Source organism: Rhinolophus sinicus, linkage group LG14 (assembly GCF_036562045.2).
Source record: "Rhinolophus sinicus isolate RSC01 linkage group LG14, ASM3656204v1, whole genome shotgun sequence".
NCBI lineage: Eukaryota > Metazoa > Chordata > Mammalia > Chiroptera > Rhinolophidae > Rhinolophus > Rhinolophus sinicus.
Window position 1 is genome coordinate 25986485 of NC_133763.1, and position 25380 is coordinate 26011864.

The following is a 25380-nucleotide window of genomic DNA, read 5'->3' on the forward strand; positions in this document are numbered from 1 at the left end:
ACTAACAACCTTACTTTACTACTAGAAGAAATAGAAAAATAAACGAAACAGAAAGCTAGCAGAAGGAAAGAAATAATGATGCAAACAGAGATACATAAAATAGAGAATAGAAAAACAGTAGAGAAAAATCAATAAAATAAAAAATTTATTCTTTCAAAATACTAATAAAATCACAAATGTTTCCTAGATTGGCTTAGAAAAAAGAAGACTCCAATTATTAAAATCAAAAATAAAGGTGAGCTATGTTTTTAGCAATCTATTTTCACTTGATCGTTGCTTAAATTTGAACACCTTCTAAAATAACTCCATATACTCATGCATAAGGAACATCATAACCACGAACCAAAATCTACAAGAGATATACAAGAAATAAATAGAAAGGAATCTAAACACAACACTAAAGAAAGTGATCAACATATAAGAGAATAAAGCACAAGAATAAAAAAGAAACAGAAGAAATATAAAAACAATCATAAAACAATAAAATAGGAATAACTATCAGTAATTACTTTAAATGTAAATGGATTAAATGCTCCAATCAAAAGTTGAATGGATAAAGATGTAATACATACAAGGTGTGATCAAACAATGCAGTGAATGTTTAAATTTTAAAAATGTATTACAGTAAAAGACACATTGCCATTAATCCCCCTTAAAATCCTCATCCTTGCTTCAAACACACTTATCCCATCATTCTTGCTACTTTCTGAGGCAGTTCTGAAAGTCCTCTTTTGTGAGTGTCTTTAGTTGTGCTGTCATGGCTGCCTGGACATCCTGAATCATTTTGACTTTGGGGAAGAACCAGAAGTCACATGGTGCCAGATCTGGTGAATAAGGTGAATGAGGGCACACTGTAATGTTTTTATTTGACAGAAATTGCCATACCAGAAGTGATATGTGACACGGAGCATTGTCATGATGGAGGATGATTTACGGCACACATTAAAATACACCTTCTCTCAACAGTAGCTCTCACCTGACTCACTGCATCAAACAAGTTGAAAATTGTCACACACTGTTCCTGAGGTTTGACACATCCCTTCCTGTATTGAAGATCCCTGCCTTTCCATTGTATGGCACTCAGCAGCAACATTGATTGTATTTTGTGATCACAATGGAAAGAAAGATTCTGTGTCACACATCGCTTCTAGTATGGCAATTTCTCTCAAACAGAAATATTATGGTGTGTCTTCATCCACCTTATTCACTGGATCTGGCATGGTGCAACTTCTGGCTCTTCTTCAAAGTAAAAATGACCATGAAGGGTAAACATTTTGAATGGATTCAGGACAGTGCAACTGAAGACACTCACAAAAGAGGACTTCCAGAACTGCTTCAGAAAGTGGCAACAATGATCAGATAATTGTGTTCGAAGAGAGGGGGAGTATTTTGAGCGGGATTGATGGCATTGTGTCTTTCACTGTTATACACACTTACACACACACAAACACACACACACACACACACATATATATATATATATATATATATATATATATATATATATATCTTTAATTTAAACGTTCACTATATTTTGAAATCACACCTCATATATACAATGGAATATTACTTGTCCATAAAATATAATGAAATCTTACCACTTGTGACAACATGGATGAACCTACAGGGTATTAGGTTAAATAATATCAAACAAAGACTAATACCATATAATTTCACTTATATGTGAAATCTAAAAAAACAAAATAAACAAACAAAACAGAAACAAAGTAATAGATACAAACTGATAGTTGCCAGATGGAAATTTGGGGTGCTTGGTGAAAAAAGGTGAAAGGATTAAGAAGTACAAATTGGCAGTTACAAAATAGTCACAGAGATGTAAAGTACAGCTTAGGGAATATAGTCAATAATATTGTAATAACTATATATGGTATCAGGTGGGTGCAAGACTTATTGGGGGATCAATAAGTTATATAAATGTCTAAACACTATGCTGTACACCAGAAACTAATAAGACATTTAATGTCAACTGTAATTGAAAAATAAAAAAAAAATAATAGAGGTGAGAACATACTAACATTTTAATAGAAATAAAAAATAATTCAAAGAGACTACTAAGAACAAACGGATAGCCTTGATAAAATGGACAAATTCCTGGAAACAAAAAACCTACTAAGACTGGATAATGAAGAAATAGAAATTTTGAATAGTCTTAACACTAGTAATGATACTGAATCAGTAATTATAACCTCCCAATGAAGAAAGTTGTGGACCTGATAGTTTTATCAGTGAATTTTACTAAACATTTAAAGAGGAATTATAATAGTTCTTCTCAAACTCTTTTTAAAAATTGAAGATCAAAAAACTCATAACTCATCCTTTAAGGCCAACATTACCTTGATACCAAAACCAGAATATAACAACACAAGAGAATATAACTGTAGTATCCCTTATGAATATTGATGCAAAAATCCTTAACAAAATAATAGCAAACCAAAGTCAGTAGCATATTAAAATGGTTATACATCGTGACCAAATGGGATTTACTTCTGAAATGCAAGGATGATCCAACATATGAAATTCAATCAATGCAATACACCATGTTAACAGAATGGAGGAGACATGCACGAGGGCGCACACGCGCGCACGCACACACACACACTCACGATCATCCTGATGCAGAAAGAAACACTTAACAAACTTAATACCCTTTCATGACAAAATTCAAAACCTTTAAACACTGATCAAACTAGATAGAAGAAAACTGCCTCCGTATAATAATAGCCATATATAATATAGAAAGCCCTCAGGTAAAACTATACTCAAAAAGTGAAGGACATAAGCTTATTTTGTAAAATCAGGATCAAGGCAAAGATGCCTAGTTTCACCATCTCTTTTAAATAAAGTACTGGATGTCTTAGCTAGATAAATTAGGCAAGGAAAAAATACATGTAATAGAAAGTATTGATTTTGGCTTGAGAGAGCAGAGTAGATAAGTACTATCCTTACCTCCTCTCATGACCACCTCAAAATTACAACTAAACTACAGAACAACCAAAATTGACAATTGTTTGAAGTCTATCTGAACAGAAGTCCTACAATTAAGGTCATATAGAAGCCACCTAGAGACTAGTTAGCCTGGGCAGAGACACAGAACATGCTGTGCCCACACCTGTGTGTGGTGGATAAAAATTAGGAGGGATATCTCAGCTGTGGAATTCCCCTTTGAGGAGAGAGGGGTTCCAACCCCACACCAGGCTTCCCAGTACAAGCCTCCAGTGTGGGGAACAGAAATCCCCACAACTTCTGGCTGTGAAAACCTGCAGATATTGTGGCTCAGTGAGACAGAGAGCTGCTGGAGTCCCAGGAGTTCTTTTTAAAGGGCCCATTCATAGACTTACTCACTAATGGACTCAATTGTTATGAGCTCTAGTGCTGCAGGAGCAGCTTGACATGAACCAGGGAAATATAGGAAGGAACTGAATTTTCTGGCTTCAGGGTGAGGGCTGGAGGGGCAGATTTCAACCAGAGAGAAATGCTGGTAGAATCCATTGTTTTTTTGTTGAGCCCTCCCCCGACCAGTGTGTATATGCAGGCAGTTGCCATATCTGAGTCTCTATCAATCTAGCCAACACCAACCATCCTGCCCTGATGATTCCCTGAAACCCCACTCCATCCAACTTATAGGCCCTCCCAAGCCACTTCTAGTGCCTTTTCCATACAAATGGCCTGACTTGACTCATGCTGCTGACTGTATTAAAATCTCTCAAAGGTTCAGAAACCTCAAACAAGCAGCATCTGATGTCACCATGCCCCACACCTTTGAAAGCAGCCCCAAGCTTGGCATTAGTGGCAGCTGACCTTGGTTCATGGCTTGGTGTCTCAAGGCACCTCCAAGCCCAGTAAGTGTGTTGGCCATCTGCAGATTGCTTTGTAGCTTATGCCAGGTGGATCCTGGCAGGACACAGGCTGCAGCTGAACATGGTTTATAGCACAGCCCTTCCCAGAAGTCCCTGAGGCCAGCACACCCATTTGCGGGCTTTGGACCAAGTACCACCCAGCCACCTTCAAGGGCTAGACATCCAAAAGGCAGACTTGGCAGACACCAGAGCCCTGCTAAAGATAATTTTGCTTTGTAGGGTCAGCCCCTGCACTGTAGCTCGTCCACTGTAGTCATAGCCAGTCCTCACAATCAATCAACCTGAGGGTCAATCCCTCCCATTGATGTACAAATAGCAATAAGGAAGCAAATTACAACAAAAGGGCAAACATAAACCACACAAGGGACAACCCTGAAGCACCTGGCTCAGGTGACCAGGGGAAAATAGCAGCCATAAGACTGTCATCTGATTTCTCAACAGAAACTTTGCAGGCCAGAAGGAATTGACACAAAATGTTCAAACTAATGAAAGTAAAGACTTACAACCAAAATTACTCTACCCAGCAAAGCTATCATTTGGGATGGAAGGACAGATAAAGAGATTCCCAGACAAGAAAAAGCTAAAGGAGTTCATCCCCACCAAACCAGTATTACAAGAAATGTTAGAGGGACATCTTTAAGAAGAAGAAGAAAACAAAAGACAAAAAATATGAATAAAAAAATGCCAATACCTACATATCTATCAACAATCACTTTGAATGTAAATAGATTAAATGCTCCAATGAAAAATAGGGTGGCTAAACGATTAAGAAAATAAGACCCTTACCTATATTGCCTATAAGAGACTGACTTCAGATCTAAAGACACACACAAACTTAAAGTAAAAAGATGGAAAAATATTTTTCATGAAAATGGAAACAAAAACAAAGCAAAACCAAAAATCTGGGGTAGCAATACTTATACCAGACAAAACACACTTTAAAACAAAGATTATAACAAGAGACAAAGAAGGACCCAGTAATCCCAATTCTGGCTATTTATCCAAAGAAACCCAAAACAGTATATGTGCATCCATATGTTCACTGCAGCATTATTTAAATAGCAGAGATTAAGCCAACCTGGGTGTCCCTGAATGGATGAATGGATAAAAAAGAGGTGGTACATATGTACAATGGAATATTATTCAGACATAAAAATAATGAAATCTTGCCATCTGCAACAACACGGATGGACTTAGAGGGTATTGTGCCGAGTGGAGTAAGTCAAACAGAGAAAGGCACATGTCATATAATTTCACTTATATGTGGAATATAGAGAACAGGATAAACAAACAATCAAAACAGAAGCAGGCTCACAGATACAGAGAACATTCCGATGGTTGCTGGACTGGGGAGAGAGGTTTTGGGAAAATGGGTGGAGAAGATTAAGAAGTACAACTGAGTAGTTACAAAATATTCATTAAGATGTAAAATATAGCATAAGGAATATAGTCAATAATATTGTAATAATTATGTATGGTGTTAGGTGCTAGACTTATCAGGGTGATCACTTTGTAAGTTATATAAAAATCTAATCACTGTGTCATACACCTGAAACTAATATACTATTGTGTGTCAACTATAATGGAAAATTTAAAAAATGTTTTAAAAATGAGAAATAGACAGTATCAAATTATAAACGAAGAAGTCAAATTATCTTTGTTCACAGATGACATGATCTTATATGTAAAAAGCCTAAAGATTACACATACACACACACACACACACACACACACACACTCATTAGAACTAAAAATAGTTTTCAGCAGATTAGTAGATACAATGTGAGCACACAAAAATCAGTTTGATTACTATACACTAACAATTAACAATCAAAAAAGAAAATTAAGAAAACAACTCCATTAATAACATAAAAAAGAACAAGATTCTTAGCAATTAACTAACCAAGAAGGTGAAAGACATACACTAAAATGTACGAAATATTACTGAAAGTAATTAAAGACATATATAAATGAAAAGGCATCCCTTGTTCATGGATTGGAAGGCTCAATATTGCTAAGATGCCAATAGTATCCAAAGTAATTTACAAATTCAGTGCTATCTCCACCAAAATCCCAATGTGATTTTTTTACAGATATAAAAAAATCCATCCTAAAATTTAGGTGTAATCTCAAGGAACTCTAATTAACCAAATTGTTCTTGAAAAAGAACAAATCTGGATGCCATGCACTGTCTGATCTCAAAATTTGGCAAAAGCTATAGTAATCAAAACAGTGTGGTACTGACATAAAGATAAACATATGGACCAATGGAGTAGAATAGAGAGTCCTGAAATAAAACCTCACACATGGTCAAGTGATTTTCAACAAGGGTGCCAAAACACAAATGGTATTAGAAAAACTGGATATATATCTGCAAAAGAATAAATTTGGACACTTACCTAACACCACATGTAAAAATTAATTTAAAAAGGATTAAATACATACATGCAAGAGCTAACACTAGAAGTTCTTAAAAGAAAATATAAGATAATATATTAATAGCATTGAAATTGACAATGATTTCTTGGATACAGCACCAAAGTATAGCCAACAAAAGAGAAATAGACAAACTAGATTTCATAAAAATGAAAAACTTTTATGTATCAAAGGAAACAACAGAAAAAAAGCTATCCCATAGGTTAGAAGAAAATATTTGCAAACCACATATCTGATAATAGAGTAAGCAACAAAGTAGTAGAGAATTACCATTTTATCCAGTAATTCTACTTCTGGGATCATAAACAAAAGAATTAAAAACAGTGACTCAGATATTTGTATGCACATGTTCATAGCAGCATTATTCACAAGGGCCAAAAGGTGGAAACAACCTAAATGTTCATTGTTGGGTGGATGAATAAACAAGTTAAACAAAGTGCAGTATATACATACAATGAAATATTATTCAGTCTTATAAAGGAATGAAATTCTAGTCCATGAGGATGGAACGTGGATACAATATACGAAGTGAAATAAGCCAGGTACAAAAAGACAAATATTGTGATTCTGTTTATATGAGTCAATACATAGAGATAGGAAGTAGAACAGTAGTTACCAGGGCCTGAGGAGAGGAGGGCACAGGAAGTTATTGTTAAATGGGTACAGAGTTTCAGTATGCAATAATGGAAGTTCTGGAGATGGATAGCAATGGTAGGTACACAACAATGGGAATGTACTCTGTGTCACTTAAAGGTACATTATACACTTAAAAATGGTTAAAATGGTAAATTTTATGTTATGTATAATTTACCACAATTAAAAAACAGCAATTGACCATATAAGTTTGGGTTTGTTTCTGTAGTCTTTAAAATGTTCCATTGATTCATGTGCTTATATTTACCACAATATCACTATTGTAGTCTTATATTAAGTTCTGAAATCAGGAAGTATAAACACTCCAACTTTGATCTTATTCAACATTGTCTTGGCTATATTAAGTCCTTTGTATTTTCGTGTAAATTTTAGAATCAACTTGGCAATGTCTACAAAAACATTTTTGGGTTTTGATTGAAATTGGATTATTTGGGAAGATGTGAAAACTTAGCAACATTTAGTGTTTAATTCATGATTGTGCTATATTTCTACATGTATTTGTTTACTTATCTTCATTTTCTTCATCACAGTTTTGTAGTTTTCAAGGTAGAAGCTTTATATACATTTTATTAAATTTATTCTGAAGAGATACCTTTGATATATTGTGAATTGCATTTTTATTTTGTTTGTTAAAAATTACAGACATACAATTAACTTTGGAGTTGGCCATTATTTCCAGCAACCTTGCTAAATTTACATGTTATTCTATTTTTATTTTTATTTTATTCCTTAGGCTTTTTTATGTACATCATTATGACATCTAAAATAACACCGTTTTAACTCTTTCCAATTATTATGCTGTTTATTTCCATTTCCTGACTTGCTGTACGACCAAAACAATATTGAGTAGAAATGAGGCAATTGATGATCTTGACTTACTTTCAAACTCAGAGACTATATTTAATGTTAAATAAAACATTAGTAACTCACAGAAGTTCCATCTTATTTATACTTTGCAGAAAGTATTTCTTATAAATGTGTGTCAAATTTTGCCAATTTTTTTTTTTTTTGCATTTGCTAACATTATCATGGGATATTTCTCCTTAATTCTGTTTGAGTTCTTTCTAACACTCTTTTCAAAAGAGAGATTAGGTCTATGTATTAGGTATTTTGACCACAAAACTTAAAAAAAAATATTTCAATGTTGAAATAATGAATTTTACAAATTACAAAATTATACTGATCTGTGTAATATTTGATTCCAGAGAGTTATATGAAACATATTTATTCAGTAAAATAAATGAAAGAAAGAATAGGAAGGAAGGAAGGAAAGGCACTATTCTTTCCTTAATTGAAAGAAATAAAGAGCAACCCCATGGGAACAATGTAATCAGCCTTAACAGCAAGACTGGTGATTCAGGATAATTTAAATGGTCTGTGACATAAGAATACTGCAAAACGCCCATTATCTTTAGTTAGCAAGGACATATTGATGTAGGATCTATGTGACTCCTATAAGATATTAGTGAGAAGTGAGATGGAAAGTTCAGCATTATTCACCACCAACAAAAACACTTCAAGATAAACATAGGGGTGCATATATTTTTTTGGAATTAGTGTTTTGGATTTCTTTGGATAGATACCTAAGACTGGAATTGCTGGGTCATAAATAAGAATTAAATCTTACAATTTGCAACCATATGGATGGACCTACAGAACATTATGCTAAGTGAAATAAATCAGACAGAGAAAGACAAATACCGTATGATCTCACTTATATGTGGAATCTAAAGAATAGAATAGAATAAATGAAAAAGCTAATCAGAAACAGTCTCAGAGATATAGAGAAAAAAACTGAGGGTTGCTAGATGGGAGGGGGGCGGGGATGAAGGAGAAGATGAGCGGATTAGAAAGCATAGTCAGTAACCACAAGATTGCCAAGGGGACAAGAAAGACAGTTTGGGGAATGTAATTGATAATGTTGTAAAGATTTTGTAGGGTATCCCATGGACACTTGTCTTATTAGGGAGACCACTTCAAGGATGGTGTAGATGCCTGACCACAGCAGTGCAGAATGCGGAGTACAGCATAGGGAATAGAGTCTATAGAATTTTATCAGCTTTATATGATGTCAGACGGGGAGTAGATTGGGGTAGGGGAGTTATCACTTTGTGAGGGGTGTAAATATCTAACTAGTACATTGTTTTGTACACCTGAAACTAATTTAAAAAACAAACAAACAAACAAACACTCCAAGGTAGGCCTGTTAATAAGCTACAAATGAAATCTTCCTGCTGGGGATTTTTTCAAAATGGCGGCGTGAGGTGAGCCTCTGGAAATCTCCCCTGGAATTTACAACAAATTGAAAAACTAAAACTCCACAAAGGACTCCCTGGAGAACAGACAGACAAGACGAAGAGGCTCACTACTGAATTCACCTAAAGGTGGGCATATTATGCGATCAAGGGAGGAGGGAATGGAGAAATGCGGAGATGGAGCCGCACGGGCTCAGGACGCAGACCTAGCTCAGTGCTTCGAGCTCACTGCATCCCGGAAATACCACAACTGTGGGAGAGGGAAGAAATCGGACTGCTAGAGCTCCGTTTATGGCGCACAGGGCTGAGGGGACAGTATATAACATGGCTGAACCCAAAGCTCATAGCAGAGACCTCGGAGCAAAGACTGAAGGAAGAAGACTGAAAATGGTGGTTTAAGCCCTCACTGCTGAGCAGAGAAGAGAAGCCTTAGGCACTGATCCTAGCCACCCCCTCTCTGTCCTCCAGAGCTCGCCCCACACCCACCTGCCCAGTGCTAGAAGCGGAACAGTAGCAGTGTCAAATCAAAAGAACAGAATATTTGCAGTTCTGAGAACTATGATCCGCAGACACAGATTCACAGCCCAACTAGTTCCGTCAAAGGGGAGGGAACTGTGGGAGCAGAACTGGCTGTGGTGGTGGTTGCCGCCATTGCTCTGGGCCACCTCTCACAGCTCACCCCGCCCTGGCCCCACCTATCTAGGCGGATCCCTGCAGGAGTAAAAAGAACTGCTGAAACACACGGGCTCTGAATCTGGTGCAGGAAAAGCTTTGGAACTTCAAAAGCTCTCCGCATCCCCAAAAGGACATGGTACCCTATGGCCCAGGCAAATTATTAACAGAGGAGAAGCCTGCCTTCCAGGAAATCCCCCCCATTGTGTGAGAAGCTGGAATAGTGCAGAGAAAACATACCACAACATTGTGAGAGAGAACAAAAGATTGTAGTCGGAGAGAAAATAAAACATTCTACCAACACGTACCGGAAAACAAAAGAAAGACCTCTTCCTAACAACCTGTTGCAGAACCCACTCCAATAGATGTCTAGGAAGAGAAAAATAAATCATTAATTGCCATGAATAACCAAGGCAACAAGACAGCTCAGAAAGAAAGTGAAAAGTCTCCAGAAAATGAACTTAAGGAAATGGAAATGTGTGACTTAAATGACAGAGAATTCAAGATTGCAGTTCTGAAAAAGTCAACAAGTTACAAGAAAACACAGAAAGGCAGTTTAATGAACTCCAACACACAACCAAAGAACAACATGAGCATTTTACCAAAGAGATTGAAATTTTGATAAAGAACCAAATAGAATTTCTGAGATTAAGAACTCAATAAAAGAAATTAAGAATGAAATAGCCAGCTTAGGTAGTAGAGGAAATTGAATCCATCATCCAAAACCTTCCCAAAAGCAAAAGTCTGGGACCAGATGGCTTCACTAGTGAATTCTACCAAACATTCAAAGAAGATCTAATACCAATCCTGCTCAAACTCTTCCAAAAACTTGAAGAAGAGACAGTACTCCCTAATTCATTTTATGAGGCCAACATTACCCTGATACAAAAACCTTGTAAGGACAACACAAAAAAAGAGAACTACAGACCAATATATCTGGTGAATACAGATACAAAAATACGAATCAAAATTCTAGCAAAGCGAACGCAACAATGCATTAAAAACATTATTCATCACGACCAAGTTGGGTTCATCCCAGGGGAACAAGGATGGTTCAACATACGCAAATCCATCAAGGTGATACATCACATAAACAAAATAAAGGACAAAAATCATGATTATATCAATTCATGCAAAAAAAGCATTTGACAAGATACAACATCCATTATGATTAAAACACTTACTAAAATAAGTATAGAAGGAAAATTTCTTAACATAATAAAGGTCATATATGACAAACCCTCAGCTAATCTCATAATTAATGGTGAAAAACTGAAGCCCTTTACTCTATGTTCAGAAACATGACAGGGCTGTCCCCTATCACCTTAGCTTTTCAACATAGTGTTGGAAGTCCTAGCCAAAGACATCAGCAAGAGAAAAAAACAAAAGGTATCCAAATTGGGAATGAAGAAGTTAAATTATCACTCACTGCAGGTGGCATGATGCTATACATAGAAAACCCTGAAGATTCCACCAAAAAGCTGTTAGAAACAATCAACGAATACAGTAAAGTTGCTGGCTACAAAATCAACGTACAAAAGTCCATTGCATTCCTATATACTAACAATGAAATCTCAGAAAAAGAAATACAAAAAACAATTCCTTTTGCAATTGCAGCAAAAACAATAAAATACCTAGGAATAAACTTAACCAAGGATGTGAAAGACCTATATGCTGAAAACTATAAGACATTTTTGAAAGAAATTGAAGAAGACACAAAGAAATGGAAAGACATTCCGTGCTCATGGATTGGAAGAATCAGCATAGTTAAAATGGCCGTATTATCCAAAGCAATATACAGTTTTAATACAATCCCCATCAAAATCCCAATGGCATTTTTTAAAGAAATAGGACAAAAAATCATCAGATTTGTTTGGAACCACAAAAGACCCCGAATAGTCAACACAATCTTAAGAAAAAACAAAAATGCTGAAGGTATCACACTCCCTGACTTTAGCTTGTACTATAGTGCAACAATAATCAAACAGCATGGTTTGGGCAGAAAAATGAACATGTAAACCAATGGAATAGAATTGAGAACTCAGAAATAAAACCACATAAATATGGACAGACAGTTTTTGACAAAGATGCAAAAAACATACAATGGAGAAAAGACAGCCTCTTCAATAAATGGTGCTGGCAGAATTGAATAGCCATGTGCAAAAGAGTGAAACTGGACTGCTACTGTCACCATGTACCAAAATTAATTCAAAATGGATCAAAGACTTAAGCATAACACCTGAAACAATAAACTGCATAGAAGAAAACATAGGTACTAAACTTATGGACCTTGGGTTCAAAGAGCGTTTTATGAATTTGATTCCAAAGGCAATGGAAGTAAAAGCTAAAATAAACGAATGGAACTACATCAAACTTAAAAGCTTCTGCACAGCAAAAGAAACCATCGACAAGATAAAAAGGCAACCAACTGAATGGGAGAAGACTTTTGCAAACAGTGCCTCCGATAAGGGGCTAATATCCAAAATATACAAGGAACTCATGCAACTCAACAACAAAAAGACAAACAACCCAATTGAAAAATGGGCAGAGGACCTGAAGAGACATTTCTCCAAAGAGGACTTACAAATGGCAAACAGACATATGAGAAAATGCTAAACATCACTAATCATCAAAGAAATGCAAATAAAAACCACAATGAGATATCACCTCAACCCAGTTAGAATGGCTATCATCAACAAAACAAATAGTAACAAGTGTTGGAGAGGCTGTGGAGAAAAAGGAACCCTTATACACTGTTGGTGGAAATGCAGACTGGCGCAGGTGCTATGGAAGGCAGTGTGGAGGTTCCTCAGAAAACTACGAATAGAATTACCATATGACCCATCAATCGCTCTCCTGGGTATCTACCCAAAAAATCTGAAAACATTTATCTATAAAGTCACGTGAGCTCCAACGTTCATTGCAGCTTTATTTACGGTGGTCAAGACATGGAAACAACCAAAATGTCCTTCGATGAATGGATAAAGAAGTTGTGGTATATATACACAATGGAATACTATTCAGAGGTAAGGAAAGATGAAATAGAACCATTTGTGACAACATGGATGGATCTTGAGATTATAATGCTAAGTGAAATATGTCAGACAGAAAAAGCAGAGAACCATGTGATTTCACTGATATGTGGTATATAAACCAAAAACAACAAAAGAACAAGACAAACAAATGAGAAACAAAAACTCATAGACACAGGCAATAGTTTAGTGGTTACCAGAAGGTAAGGGTGGAGGGGGGTGGGAGATGAGGGTAAAGGGGATCAAATATATGGTGATGGAAGGAGAACTGACTCAGGGAGGTGAACACAAAATGGGTTTATAGATGATGTAATACATAATTGTACACCTGAAATCTATGTAACTTTACTAACAATTGTCACCCCAATAAACTTTAATTTTAAAAAAAAGAAAGAAATCTTCCTGCTAAATAGCTACGAATGTCTGGGGAATCCATGAAACCAACTGTTTGATACTTGCTATAATTTTCTTCTGAAATCACATGTGGGAACACTGTTATGATGATGTCTTTAATGTTATTATACAAAAAAATGATAAATTAAAATTGTTCTGTTTTATTATGAAATTGTTTTGTTGAATTTAATCTAATTTTGCATAAAATATCTTCCACCATGGTACTTCAGTGTTAGTTAGCAGACCAATGAGTTTGATCATTTATGAGGTTAGAATAGCAGCATAGTACTATGTCTACTGTTTAGAGCATTAGATAGAACATGCTACAACACTCAAGCATAAGTCTATCAACGAGGTCCATAGAATTTTTCATGCATAGCCCCCTGGTGTAAAGCCACTTGGTGTAGACAGAAAAAAAGAAAAAAGAAAAAAAAAAGAAAGAAAGACTGAGTTCAGTGATCACTACCTTAAGCCTTATGCTTCCTAGATGCCAAGAACGGGGCTCCCCCTTGCACCACCTCCAGAAGGTCAACATGTGAGAGAAGGTCAGGGCAGGAAAAACTGCCATGTTAATCCTCTGTGTGAAAAGGTAGAATACAACCAATCTCTCATGATCAGAAAATACAGGTGTCACTCCAGTCACACGTAGACAACTAGAAGTCAATGAGACACCAAACTAGAACTGGACACAAAGTGTGTGGCTGTGGACTCAAGTATGGGTACTTATACAAAGACACTGCTTACTTAATAATGTAGACAAAAATTATATGCAGGGTGATTGACTAGACTGTAAAAGTAAAATACATTAATAAGTTTTAAGCATTTTAATGAAAAACAAAAGAAAAACAAAAAACTAAAATCTTCAACGGAAGTAAAATCTACTTACACCAGAATAGAAAGGCTCACCAGACACACATATCACATCTTGTTCCTGGATCATCAAAATATCTTTGGCTAGGTGCAGTCGGACTTTGAAAGGCTCCTGATTACCATCCTGCAGCAAACAAATCCCTGTCTTCGTCTTCAGACAGGAAAAAGAAAAAAAAAAAAAGACAGAGAAAATAATTATACTTATAGATTATAGTTGTATGGTGTATTTACTGTAAAACATGATGAATAACATTTGAGAACTAGGGGAAATGCACTCTGATAAGTCTGAAACAATACTTAATGTAGGTACAGACAAAAAGATAACCATTTCACATAAAGTAGACACCCAGGTCCCAGATAATAGAGATTATGTCAGAAAATCCACATAAATATTTGGAAAATAAGGAGTATAGTTTATACACCATATTGGAAAAAATGAAAATTTTGTTTACTACTTTTCTATATATAAAATTTTTGTATTGAGATACAGCTTTATTGAGATACGATTTATATTTTATACGATTCAACCCTTTAGAGTGTACAATTAAATGTTTTTCAGTATATTAAAAGTTGTGCAGCCATCACTATAATTTCAGAACATTTTCATTACTCCAAAAAGAAACCTGTTACCACCATCTCCCCAGCCTACCCCTCAGGCCCAGGCAACCACTAAATTACTCTTGTCTCTATTATAGAATTTTAAATCTGAAAACATACCTACTTAACATCTTCTCTAACCTCCACTATTTAATCATTTCTAGTTGCCAACACACACACACACACACACACTTTATACAGATGGAAAAACAAGGATAAAGAGGTGACCTGAACTGTCTAAATTAATACAGTTAATTAAAAACAGAGCCTGGTTTGAGACCCATGATTTTTTATTCCCAATCCACAGTTTTTGCTTCACACCTCTTTGGGAATTGTGAAACAACCTGTGAAGAAAGACTTCTGAACTTGTACTATATGGCTTTAAATCAGAAGCTTAGTAATCACTAGAGAAGTCCATGAATCTTGTCACTCCTGAAGCATGCCAGTGTTATAGTATCATCCAGATAAATAGGCAGATTCTCCCGAGCAACTGCACTTAATGTTCCCGTTTGTCAGAGATATAAAAAGAAATTATTTAGAGACAGAATGAAATCTCCGGATGTTATTCTGAACCAACAAGTCAACAGGAATAATGACTACTTTGGCAATTACACTTTTATTTAATAATTATTGAACTATTCTTAATTTAGATAAAGGGATCTGCTCATAGAAATACATATATTAATATATCCTTAGCATTTAATGAACACAACGTCCCAGACAAATAATGCCAGACTTTCCCTCTGTCTTGAAATAGAAATTTACATGTGGATTGCTAAGATTTTGTTTCTTTAAAGAAATGTTCCATAATGTTGATAAGCATACAGTTAGATAAGGCAACCTCCAAAGATAACTCTTTTAGTAAACTGCTTTAACCTACTTGTATGCACTAATACATGCCACTGTACCCTCTATCACATATGACATTATACTTTATAATTATTTTGCAAGGGTTATGATGTATTTTAAGGAAAAACATGCTTTGTTTGGAGCAAGGATGATATTCTTAACTCCTCTGAGACTGGTGCACAGCAGGCACCACTAATTAATCTATTCTAGAACAGAACTCCAGTGGATATGTCTAAAGGACAAAAATATTTCAGCCACAGCAAATTATATTTTCCTTAATACAGAACACAGTTTTCTACATTTTCACATGAGTTTCTTGTGCTTATAATGTGATCTTCGCTAGGAGCCAACATTAGGATACTCTGAGGTGGCAGGGGCAGAGAGGGGTATAAAATAACATCAAAGCCAGGTGAACAGAATTGAGCTCATTTGCTGGTTTTTCATTTGGTGCATTTTGCCCCCAGAAGTGTAATGGCAGAGCTGCCATTCACAAATAATGCTCTGTCTCAACTTGTAGGATGAAAGAACCCATAAATACATTATTGTTATACATCAAAAAGATATAAAAGATCACCCAGGGAAAGTTTGAAGGACTAAACAATTATGAGGCTTCTCTCATCACATTTCAAATGTGTTCAATCTTCATTCATTCAACATTCAAATAATATGTAAAATTAAAATGTCCCCTAATTATTAGATAGTTGTCTATAAAGAAAATACAGGCTCTGAACTCATGTTTTGGTTTTGAGATAATGAGAGAATGGGGCAGCTTTTTATTAGAATGAAATATACATATTACATATACAGGTAACCCCCATATAACACAGTTTTTGGGTTTCTAAAAACGTCGTGTTATGCGAATCCGTGTTATACGAAACAAAGAACTACCATGTTTCCCTGAAAATAAGACCTAGCCAGACAATCAGCTCTAATGCATCTTTTGGAGCAAAAATTAACATAAAATCTGGTCATATTTTACTATAATATAAGACTGAGTCTTACCTAATATAAGATTGGGTCTTATATTAATTTTTGCTCCAAAAGATGCATTAGAGCTGATTGGCTAGATCTTATTTTCGGGGAAACACGGTAGTACAAAAAAGGAGGTTAGGTTCCAAACTTAAAAAAAAATACTATTATATGTTTATAATTAGAAATATCTTTATTAAAGCAATTTTCACCAAAATTATAACATATTAATATGTATTAAATAATGTTTTCTTTGTCATCACTGCTAAGCTTTTACTGCATTCCATGTTGTTCGGGGATTTCCCTAATTTCAAATGAGATATCTTTTGCTCTTAAAAGCTTTTATTAAGCTCCATGTTGTTTGAGGATTTCTCTAATTCTCAAACCATTTTAGAGTGAAACCCTGTTCTAGGGTGTTGTGTTGTATGAGGATTTTCCACAATTCTCGAAACGTGTTACAACGAAACCATGTCATAGGAGTGCTGTGTTATATGGGGGTTTCCTGTGTGTGTGTGGGTGTGTGTGTGTGTGTGTGTGTGTATGGCATTTTGCAGAAATTACAGATGTTAGATATATTCCATTATGAAAATGCAGTTTGTGTACAAGAAAGTACATTTAAAACCCCACACATGCATCAATTTGCAAATATTGTATAACATTAACAGAGCCAGATATGAATTATACGATAATCTCTGCCCTCAGCATATTCCTACTTTCAAAAAAAATACATACGAGGTTTGACAATTAAGTTCGCAAACTCATCCTAGAAAAAGTACTACATACCTCATTGCTGAATATCTCTACAGTCACCTTCAAAGTACTCCTCTTGGGAAGCTATGCTCCAATGCCAGCACGTGGTCCACCCTTCAAAGCAATTTTGGAAATCTTTTTCTGGAATGGCCATCAGAGATGTCCTCATATTACACCTTGATGCTCTGAATGTCATCAAAATGTCTTCCTTTCAATATTTCTTTTATCTTCATGTTAAGAAAGAAGTCATTGGGGGCCAGATCAGGTGAGTAGGGAGGGTGTTCCAATACAGTTGTTTATTTACTGGCTAAAAACTACCTCACAGACAGTGCCGTGTGAGCAGGGGCATTATTGTGATTCAAGAGCCATGAATGTTTGACAAAAAGTTCAGGTTGTCTAACTTTTTCACTCAGCCTTTTCAGCACTTCCAAATAGTAAACTTGGTTAACTGTTTGTCCATTTGGTACAAATTCATAATGAATAATCCCTCTAATGTCAAAAAGAGTTAGCAACATCATTGCAACAAGTTCGCAAATTTAATTGTCAGACCTCGTATATAAGATGCAATGTGATATCTGATATGGGAGCAACATACAGAGAGGAATGGGATGTTCTTGATAGAATGGAATGCTAAGTGGGCTTTATAAGTAGAAAAATGTGTTGTTTGTGTTGAAAAAAATCAGTTGAGGAAATGATAATTGAAGGAGGCAAAAGTTATTTTATTCAAGATGGAAAAAGAAGTAACAATATGGAAAAGCATGAGAATGCTTAGTTTATATGATTCAAGAATACAGAAGCACAAGAATGCATCCCTAATGCTGATTCTCTGTGATTCATCAGGGGTCTAGGGAGAAGTGCCAGGAGAGGAGGAGATGGGGCAAAGCCCTTGTGTGATGTGCCAGGTGTTTGAAGGTAATGGAGATAACTTAATGAAATCACAGCAGTGAAATAATGCATTTACATATATGTTTTATAAAAAACATTTATTATAGCAGAGTAGAAGATTGATAGGAATTTGTAAAGTTCAAACATAGTTTTTGTTGATAGAAAAATAAACCTTGAGCTGGAAATGTTAGGGACTGGTAAACAATTGCATTAAATTCAGAGCTGCTATAGTAGATGAAAGAAAATGGATAAAATCCATCTGAGAGCACTCTCCTGATTTAGAGCAGAATTGCTGTACTGTATCATCACTAATGAAATGTGGTCATGTATTTCATTTACTTTTTGTTTAATAACCACTTATATAGAGCTTATTGTGTACCCAGAAATATTAATTTTTGACTCTCCCAATAACCCAGTGCAACCAGTCTCATAGACTGGACGGGAAGAGAGGAGCAGAGATGAGTGGGAGTCAGGATCTGAACCCTGGCTGCTGGGCTCCAGATTCTGTGCTGTTTTCATTTATTGTTTGGGAGGGCACAGATCACAGTGGTCCATTCAGAGATCGAACCAGCAACCTTGGAGCTATTAGCACCACAATTTAACCAACTGAGCTAACCGGCCACCCCCAGATTCTGCGCCCTTAACCACTCTCTTGGGTTTCCCTCAGGCAGAGTTTATTTGAGGGATGCCTCCTCCAATCTGCCTGTATACAGCCACATGGCTATTGGTGTCTTTCCCCAGGTAGCATTTTGGTCACCAAGAATCTCCTATAGGAGTGCAAAAATTCTGAGAAGGACCTCATCTTAAACTAGCTGTTCTTCATGTATCAAAGCAATGATTGCTATAGGGAAAATACAATGAGTAAGAGCCCACTCTGGAACCAACAGCTGATGTTCCTGTCAAAGACATGCTACTAAGGGAGTATAGGACACTGTCAGATATGGGGAGAGGCTTGACCTACAGACACTTCTCCCTCTGCATTGTTTCAGGAGTAAGAATGGGAAACAGGACCATGATAGTGGCCACTAATGTGGAAGAGCCTAAAACAGCCCACCACAAAGTCCTGACAGATCTGTGCACCCAGATTGTTTAAAAATAAAAGAATTGCCTAGTAATTATTGACCCCACATTTTAGTATAAATTTAATGTCTACACTTATCTTCTCTTTATTAACAAAACAATCATCTTTCATCAAACTTTTTTGACTCTGTATACATCTCACATGAGTCCAGAAATATATGCGGTCCAATTAAGTTCACGAACTTGCCATGGTGCACTTACATTGGCAGCACTGTACAAATAACTCAGTAAGATTTCATAACCTTGGTATATCAGTATATCACAGCTGTGTTCTGTGAAGAAGTGTCTTGCTGAGTGGCATTCATTATTGTTGTTCTGTGTTTTTGTGTGCCATCACGAGAATGAGCTTGAATTGGAGCAACAAACATTAAATTTATTGTTAAACTTGGCAAGAGGGGACATGTTAGTTTATGGGGATAATGCCATGAAGAAAATGGCAGTTGTACAAAGGGATTAAAACGTGTTTCTGAGGGGAGAGAATGCGTCACTGATAGAGGTCAGGGCAGCCAGTAACAAGCAGAACCGACGAAAACATTGCAAAAATTCATCAAGTTGTGCATCAAAATTGTCAGCTGACTGTGAGAAGCATAGCAGACCAAGTAAATATTGATAAAGAAACAGGAAAATCATAACTGAAAATCTTGGCATGAGAAAGGTGTGTACAAAAATGGTCCCGAAAGAGCTCACCAATGAACAAAAGCAAAGGAGAGTTGAAGTTTGCCAAGACCTTTCAGAGTGGTAAGATTATGCTTTGGGCCATGTATCACTGGTGATGAAACATAGGTGTACCAATTTGACCCTGAAACCAAGTGTCAAAGTGCACAATGAAAGCCAGCCAATTCACCATGACCAAAAAAGTTCCATCAGTCCAAACCAAGAGTCAACAGGATGTTGCTAACCTTTTTTGATATCAAAGGGATTATTCATTATGAATTTGTACCAAGTGGACAAACGGTTAACCAAGTTTACTATTTGGAAGTGCTGAAAAGGCTGAGTGAAAAAGTTAGACAACCTGAACTTTTCGTCAACAATTCATGGCTCTTGCATCACGACAATGCACCAGGCCACACAGCACTGTCTCTGAGGGAGTTTTTAGCCAGTAAACAAATAACTGTTTTGGAACACCCTCACTACTCACCTGATCTGACCCCCAATGACTTCTTTCTTTAACTGAAGATTATATATATATATATATATATATATATATATATATATATATATATATATATGTATAAATATATATATATATGTGTGTGTGTGTATATGTATATATATATATATATATATATATATATATATAGAGAGAGAGAGAGAGAGAGAGAGAGAGAGAGAGAAGAAAACATTTTGATGATATTCAAGACATCAAGAGAAATATGATGACAGCTCTGATGGCCATTCCAGAAAGAGTTTCAAAATTGCTTTGAAGCGTAGACTAGACACTGGCATTGGTGCATAACTTTCCGAGGGGAGTACTTTGAAGGTACTGTAGAGATATTCAGCAATGAGGTATATCTAGATATTTTCTAGGATGAGTTCGTGAACTTAATTGTCATTCCTCGTATGTGCTATAGTAATATATAAATATATTATGCTAACTCTAAAAAATATATAAAATTGAAATTTTAAAAGGTTGATTTATAAAAAAATTATATAAGTTCAAATGTTGTTTTCTTGTACCTGATGGATAATCCTATATTGCAGCTGGGTTTTACAAAACCCAGATTATTTGTTAGAGAAATATTAAAAGACAATATGTCTTAATTACTTAAGAAATAATACTTTTAAATATCTAGCTATTGACTTATTTTTCTGTGAATCAACTCAATGTGTTTATATATTTGCATCAATTTATTCTTTGTTTTAAAAACAAGCCTCACGTTTAAACTTATTAGGGATTTATGCTTCGCTTAAACTTAGTACCTTTGGAAGTTTAAAAAGGTGACTATCATTCGTTTTTTATTGATAGAGCACAAACTATTTGTTCTGGAAATTTTAAAACCTGTGTTCCTTTAATCTTGAAATATATAATTTGCAATATCAGTTGTAAGAAAATACAAACTACAAGAAACTAGTATACTCAGAATTTCTATAATTTGCTTGCCAAATATAATTTAATTTGTTCTATAAAGCTATTATTTTAAGTGATATATAGTATTTTATACTGTACCATACTGCTCTAGCAGCAGTGCACTAAATGCCATTTCATGCAAGGTTAAAATTTTATTTTATTCTTTCTTGTCCCTTTCCAAGATTACGTCTAATCGTGGTTTTCTCTTTGCTAAATTCTAGATGGTTTTCAAGTGCTATTATAAGACTCACTTCTCCATAAAGCTTTTGGAGACCACTCCATCCAAAAATGAGTACTTGCTGCTCTGAACTTAGAGTTTTCATTAAATAAATATATCCACCTAACAATTGAGTATTGTATTTAGGCATCACATGTAGTGACTTCAATAATATTTAGCTCTATATCACATTATTTGACTTTATCTTATACATCGTTATCTTAGGAAGATCTTAATAATAATATATTACTGTTTTTATAATTAAGGGTTATTAATCCATAGGACCTAGTACAGTACTTTATTTATACTAGATTTTCTTTCAATTCTTGTTTAAAGAATCATAGTCACAGATTATATTGTATTTCATGAGGAATTAAATTATATTATGTATGTGCATGAATTATTAAATTATTAAATTTGAGTTATAGAGAAATACGTATTTTCATAATCATCACACAGACATGGATTATATTTTAAGGAATGTAGATGTGAAAATAAAATATGAGGAAAGCCTACACTAGAGATAGAAAATTGGCTTACTGGATACATAGTTATTTTCATGAAACTTTTACAAGCAGATAAATCAATAATTATGCCTGACTATACGTATGCTTTTTCTTCTAAATTGCAGATTTTTTATTTGTTCCAATTGTATACTCTACCTTCATTTTTTGCATATTGTCAGACTTCTAAGTCTCAGTTCCTTTAAATAATTGCAATATTTTATTTTTAAGAGAAAAACTTTCTTAAACAATAAATAAACCTCTCTTTTAAAAAAGATCTGTATTAGAAAATTAAGATTTTAAAATGGAACTTATCTGGGCATAGTTCTATTCTGTTTCAAAGAACACATTTCCTGACATCAGCACTGTAACATTCTAGCTTGATTTGTCTGATGAACATGGATATCAGATTTTCATTTTTAATAATTTATTAGCAATCAAGAAAAAAAAATTGTTTAATATATCTTGACTGTGATATAATCTCCAGCAATGTAGTACTTTGGAAAGAGGCCCAAACTTAGACTTCAAGCTCCAAATTATGTTTTTAGCTAATTAAATGGCACTCAACATTTTATAAAACCTCTCAATTTCCTCATCTGCAAAATGACAGAGTTAAGCTAAATTACCTTTATGAATCCTTAAATATTCTGAGACTGTAAATTTCAGGCAAACTCACTGACTGTGTTCCAGTTGGAGGGTCATTTGATCATCCTCAGAGAATACTATGGTTTTGAATTCCTGCCAATCTACCCATCACGTGGAAGATACATGGGTACTCCTGCTGAACAGTTCTGAGAATGTTCGATTCCATGTGGGGACAGTCTAAAACAGCACAGATTTGCAAAGGGCCTATTCCAAGAGAGCAGGAACCCATTACTACTACAGAAGTAAGGGTAAGATGATCACAACAGTATTACCATTGTAAAATCAATCCTCTATTTATAGAATTTGATATATAGTCCAAATCAGTGAGTCAAAATAATTTTGTTGAAAAAAAAAAAAAAGGAAGTCTGGAAATCAACCTATGTGAGCCTTTGGAGTCTAAGGTAAACCATTTGTCAAAATAGCATTTGGCCACTATCTCTACCCCATGAATGTTATGTGTTTCATTTGTGTCTCATTCACACAAATATCCCTTGTTTTAACGAGTGCTTTACATAACACTTTGACAGAAATACAGATTTATTACATTCGATTGAGTATGAATTGAGTATGATTGTCGTGGGGGCGGCCTGTGGGGGCCTCTGGTCCTGCTCCCCACATAAGAACGCAGGATGTGGCTAGGCCAAAAAGGAACACCCACGGAGCCATAGATACGGGAGTCATACCACTATAGTCTCTCTGGCGGCTGGGCAGGACACACGCAGTAGTAGCCACACGATGCGCGGTCCACCGTTCACTTCTCTGCCTGCCTACCAACCAACCAATCAACGCAGCCCCGCAGTTACATCAGTAGCCAATTGGCTAACGGGTTACAGCTGATGGCCAACCAATCACAGCCCACGGTCATTCACTACCTGAGCCAGCACCTCCACACTGGAGGGAGAGCCTGGAAACTGCTCTCTGGGACTCTGTCCCCACACTCCACCCCTCCAGGGTCTCGCCTCACAATCTGTGTGACAAGCATCTTTCGCGAGGGTCCTTGTGTGAGGAGCCTGGAGGTGAATGTAGTATTCTGGAAACAGCCAGGATCTCTGGACACAGCCAGGGTTTCTCAGGGCACCACCAGTCCTTCTGGGCACAGCCAGACTTCCTGGGCTTCTTAGGGTACCACCAATCTCCTCCTGCCCTCCTGGCAGGCGGTACTGTCGCACTGTAACCACGCGCCAGGGCTGTGGCAACACTTGAGGAGGGTGGTGAGCATGCCCGCGTGTCACCGCTTTCACCACCCAGATCCGGAGATGGAACTCTCCTGCCAACGTCTTTAAGCTGAGGCCATGTAGCACGTCCACACCTAGAATATACTCTGGAACAGGGGAGACATAAACCTTGTAGGTATGATGGGGGAAGCCTTCCTATACCCAGTGGTAAGAAAACAGCTTTTACAGTCACAGTCTTTCCCCCATAGCCATCAATGCAGATTGCTGGTCCGGGGAACAGTTCTGGGTTCCCATAAACAAGACTGCAGTCAGCGCCAGTGTCAATTAGGGCTAAAACCCTCTGCACATCAGAAGGGGACCAATGTATGGACAGGTCCACGTGGGGCCTCCGGTCCCTGCTTGTCCCCTCAGACCAGGTACCGTGGCCTTACCCCTAATTAAGCTGAAAGGAGTGGGCCTCAAGCAGCCGCATGAAGTCCTGGAGGGACACGGGTCGCGTTTTCCCAGACTTCTCCTTTAGGCTTCTCCGGAATTGCTGGCCCAGACACAACTGTTTCCAAAGTTTCAAACAAGAGTGCATTGGGTTGTCGGCCTATTTTTTCCCGATCGACCCCTGCTGCCACGAGATCATGCCACATCTGTGTGCATGTTACTTTCTGAGGCCCCTTTACTTTTGATTTGGGCTTCCAGGTCTCGACTGCGTGGACCTCCTGTATTAACTTCCTTCGCCTCAGGCGTTCAACATCCCCTAAGGTGGCCATGGTAGTTGTAACTTCATGGATCCATCGCCCCACATAGGGTGTAAAAATGGCACCAAGGATCCAAAAGCACTCGCAGGTTCAGTATCCAAAACCAGATCTCTCATTCTGGCTGTAAAAAGCTTGTCATCCGGACCCTGCATATTAAGGTTGAAAATAGCATGTCTCATACCCATTTCACGGATGATTTGAGTAAGTTCTGTATATGACTGCCATTGACTCACAGTGTCTGGCAGCCCGCCAGCCTGTCTCCATATTGTGCGTACCACAGCAATGAGCCACTCCATTAGAGAGTGGTTGCCCTGGTCATGGGCCAACCTATGGCAGTTCTGTAACCTTTGTCGCAGGGACGGATGCACTGTCACGAAGGCTAACTTTTCCATCTTGCCTGCGGAGCAGAGAATGTTGTCTGCTCCCTCATCCCATGAATGTAATAGCCAAGCCAAAACTGGTTCTCCAGGGCGCTGTCTGTACCACCTCCCCAGCTCCTGCAACTCAGTGGGAGTGCAAGGGGTGTAGATTGTGAACTCATTCACAGCTGGTTTGCCCTCAGCAATGCCCCCGTGGCCCAAAGGTTGCTCATGCTTTACCTTTTGTTTCAAGATTGGCCGGCTTAGGGGTTAGGAGCTACATTGTCTCCACTCGCTTCTTCTGCCTCCGCCTCAGAGTCTCCACCTTGGGGCCCCTCTTCTAA

At 36.7% G+C, this 25380-nt stretch overlaps 1 protein-coding gene across 10 annotated transcripts in view; it reads right to left on the bottom strand.

The window, feature by feature from the left end:
• SNTG1 (syntrophin gamma 1) overlaps window positions 1-25380 on the bottom strand; it is an 813791-nt gene that overhangs the window by 294845 nt on the left and 493566 nt on the right. For all 10 annotated transcript variants that reach the window (XM_074318426.1, XM_074318425.1, XM_019712572.2 and 7 more), the window contains one exon: window positions 14207-14341. In XM_074318426.1, coding sequence (XP_074174527.1) covers window positions 14207-14260 — 54 coding nt within the window. In that variant the 5' untranslated portion in view covers window positions 14261-14341. The remainder of the gene's footprint in view (window positions 1-14206; window positions 14342-25380) is intronic.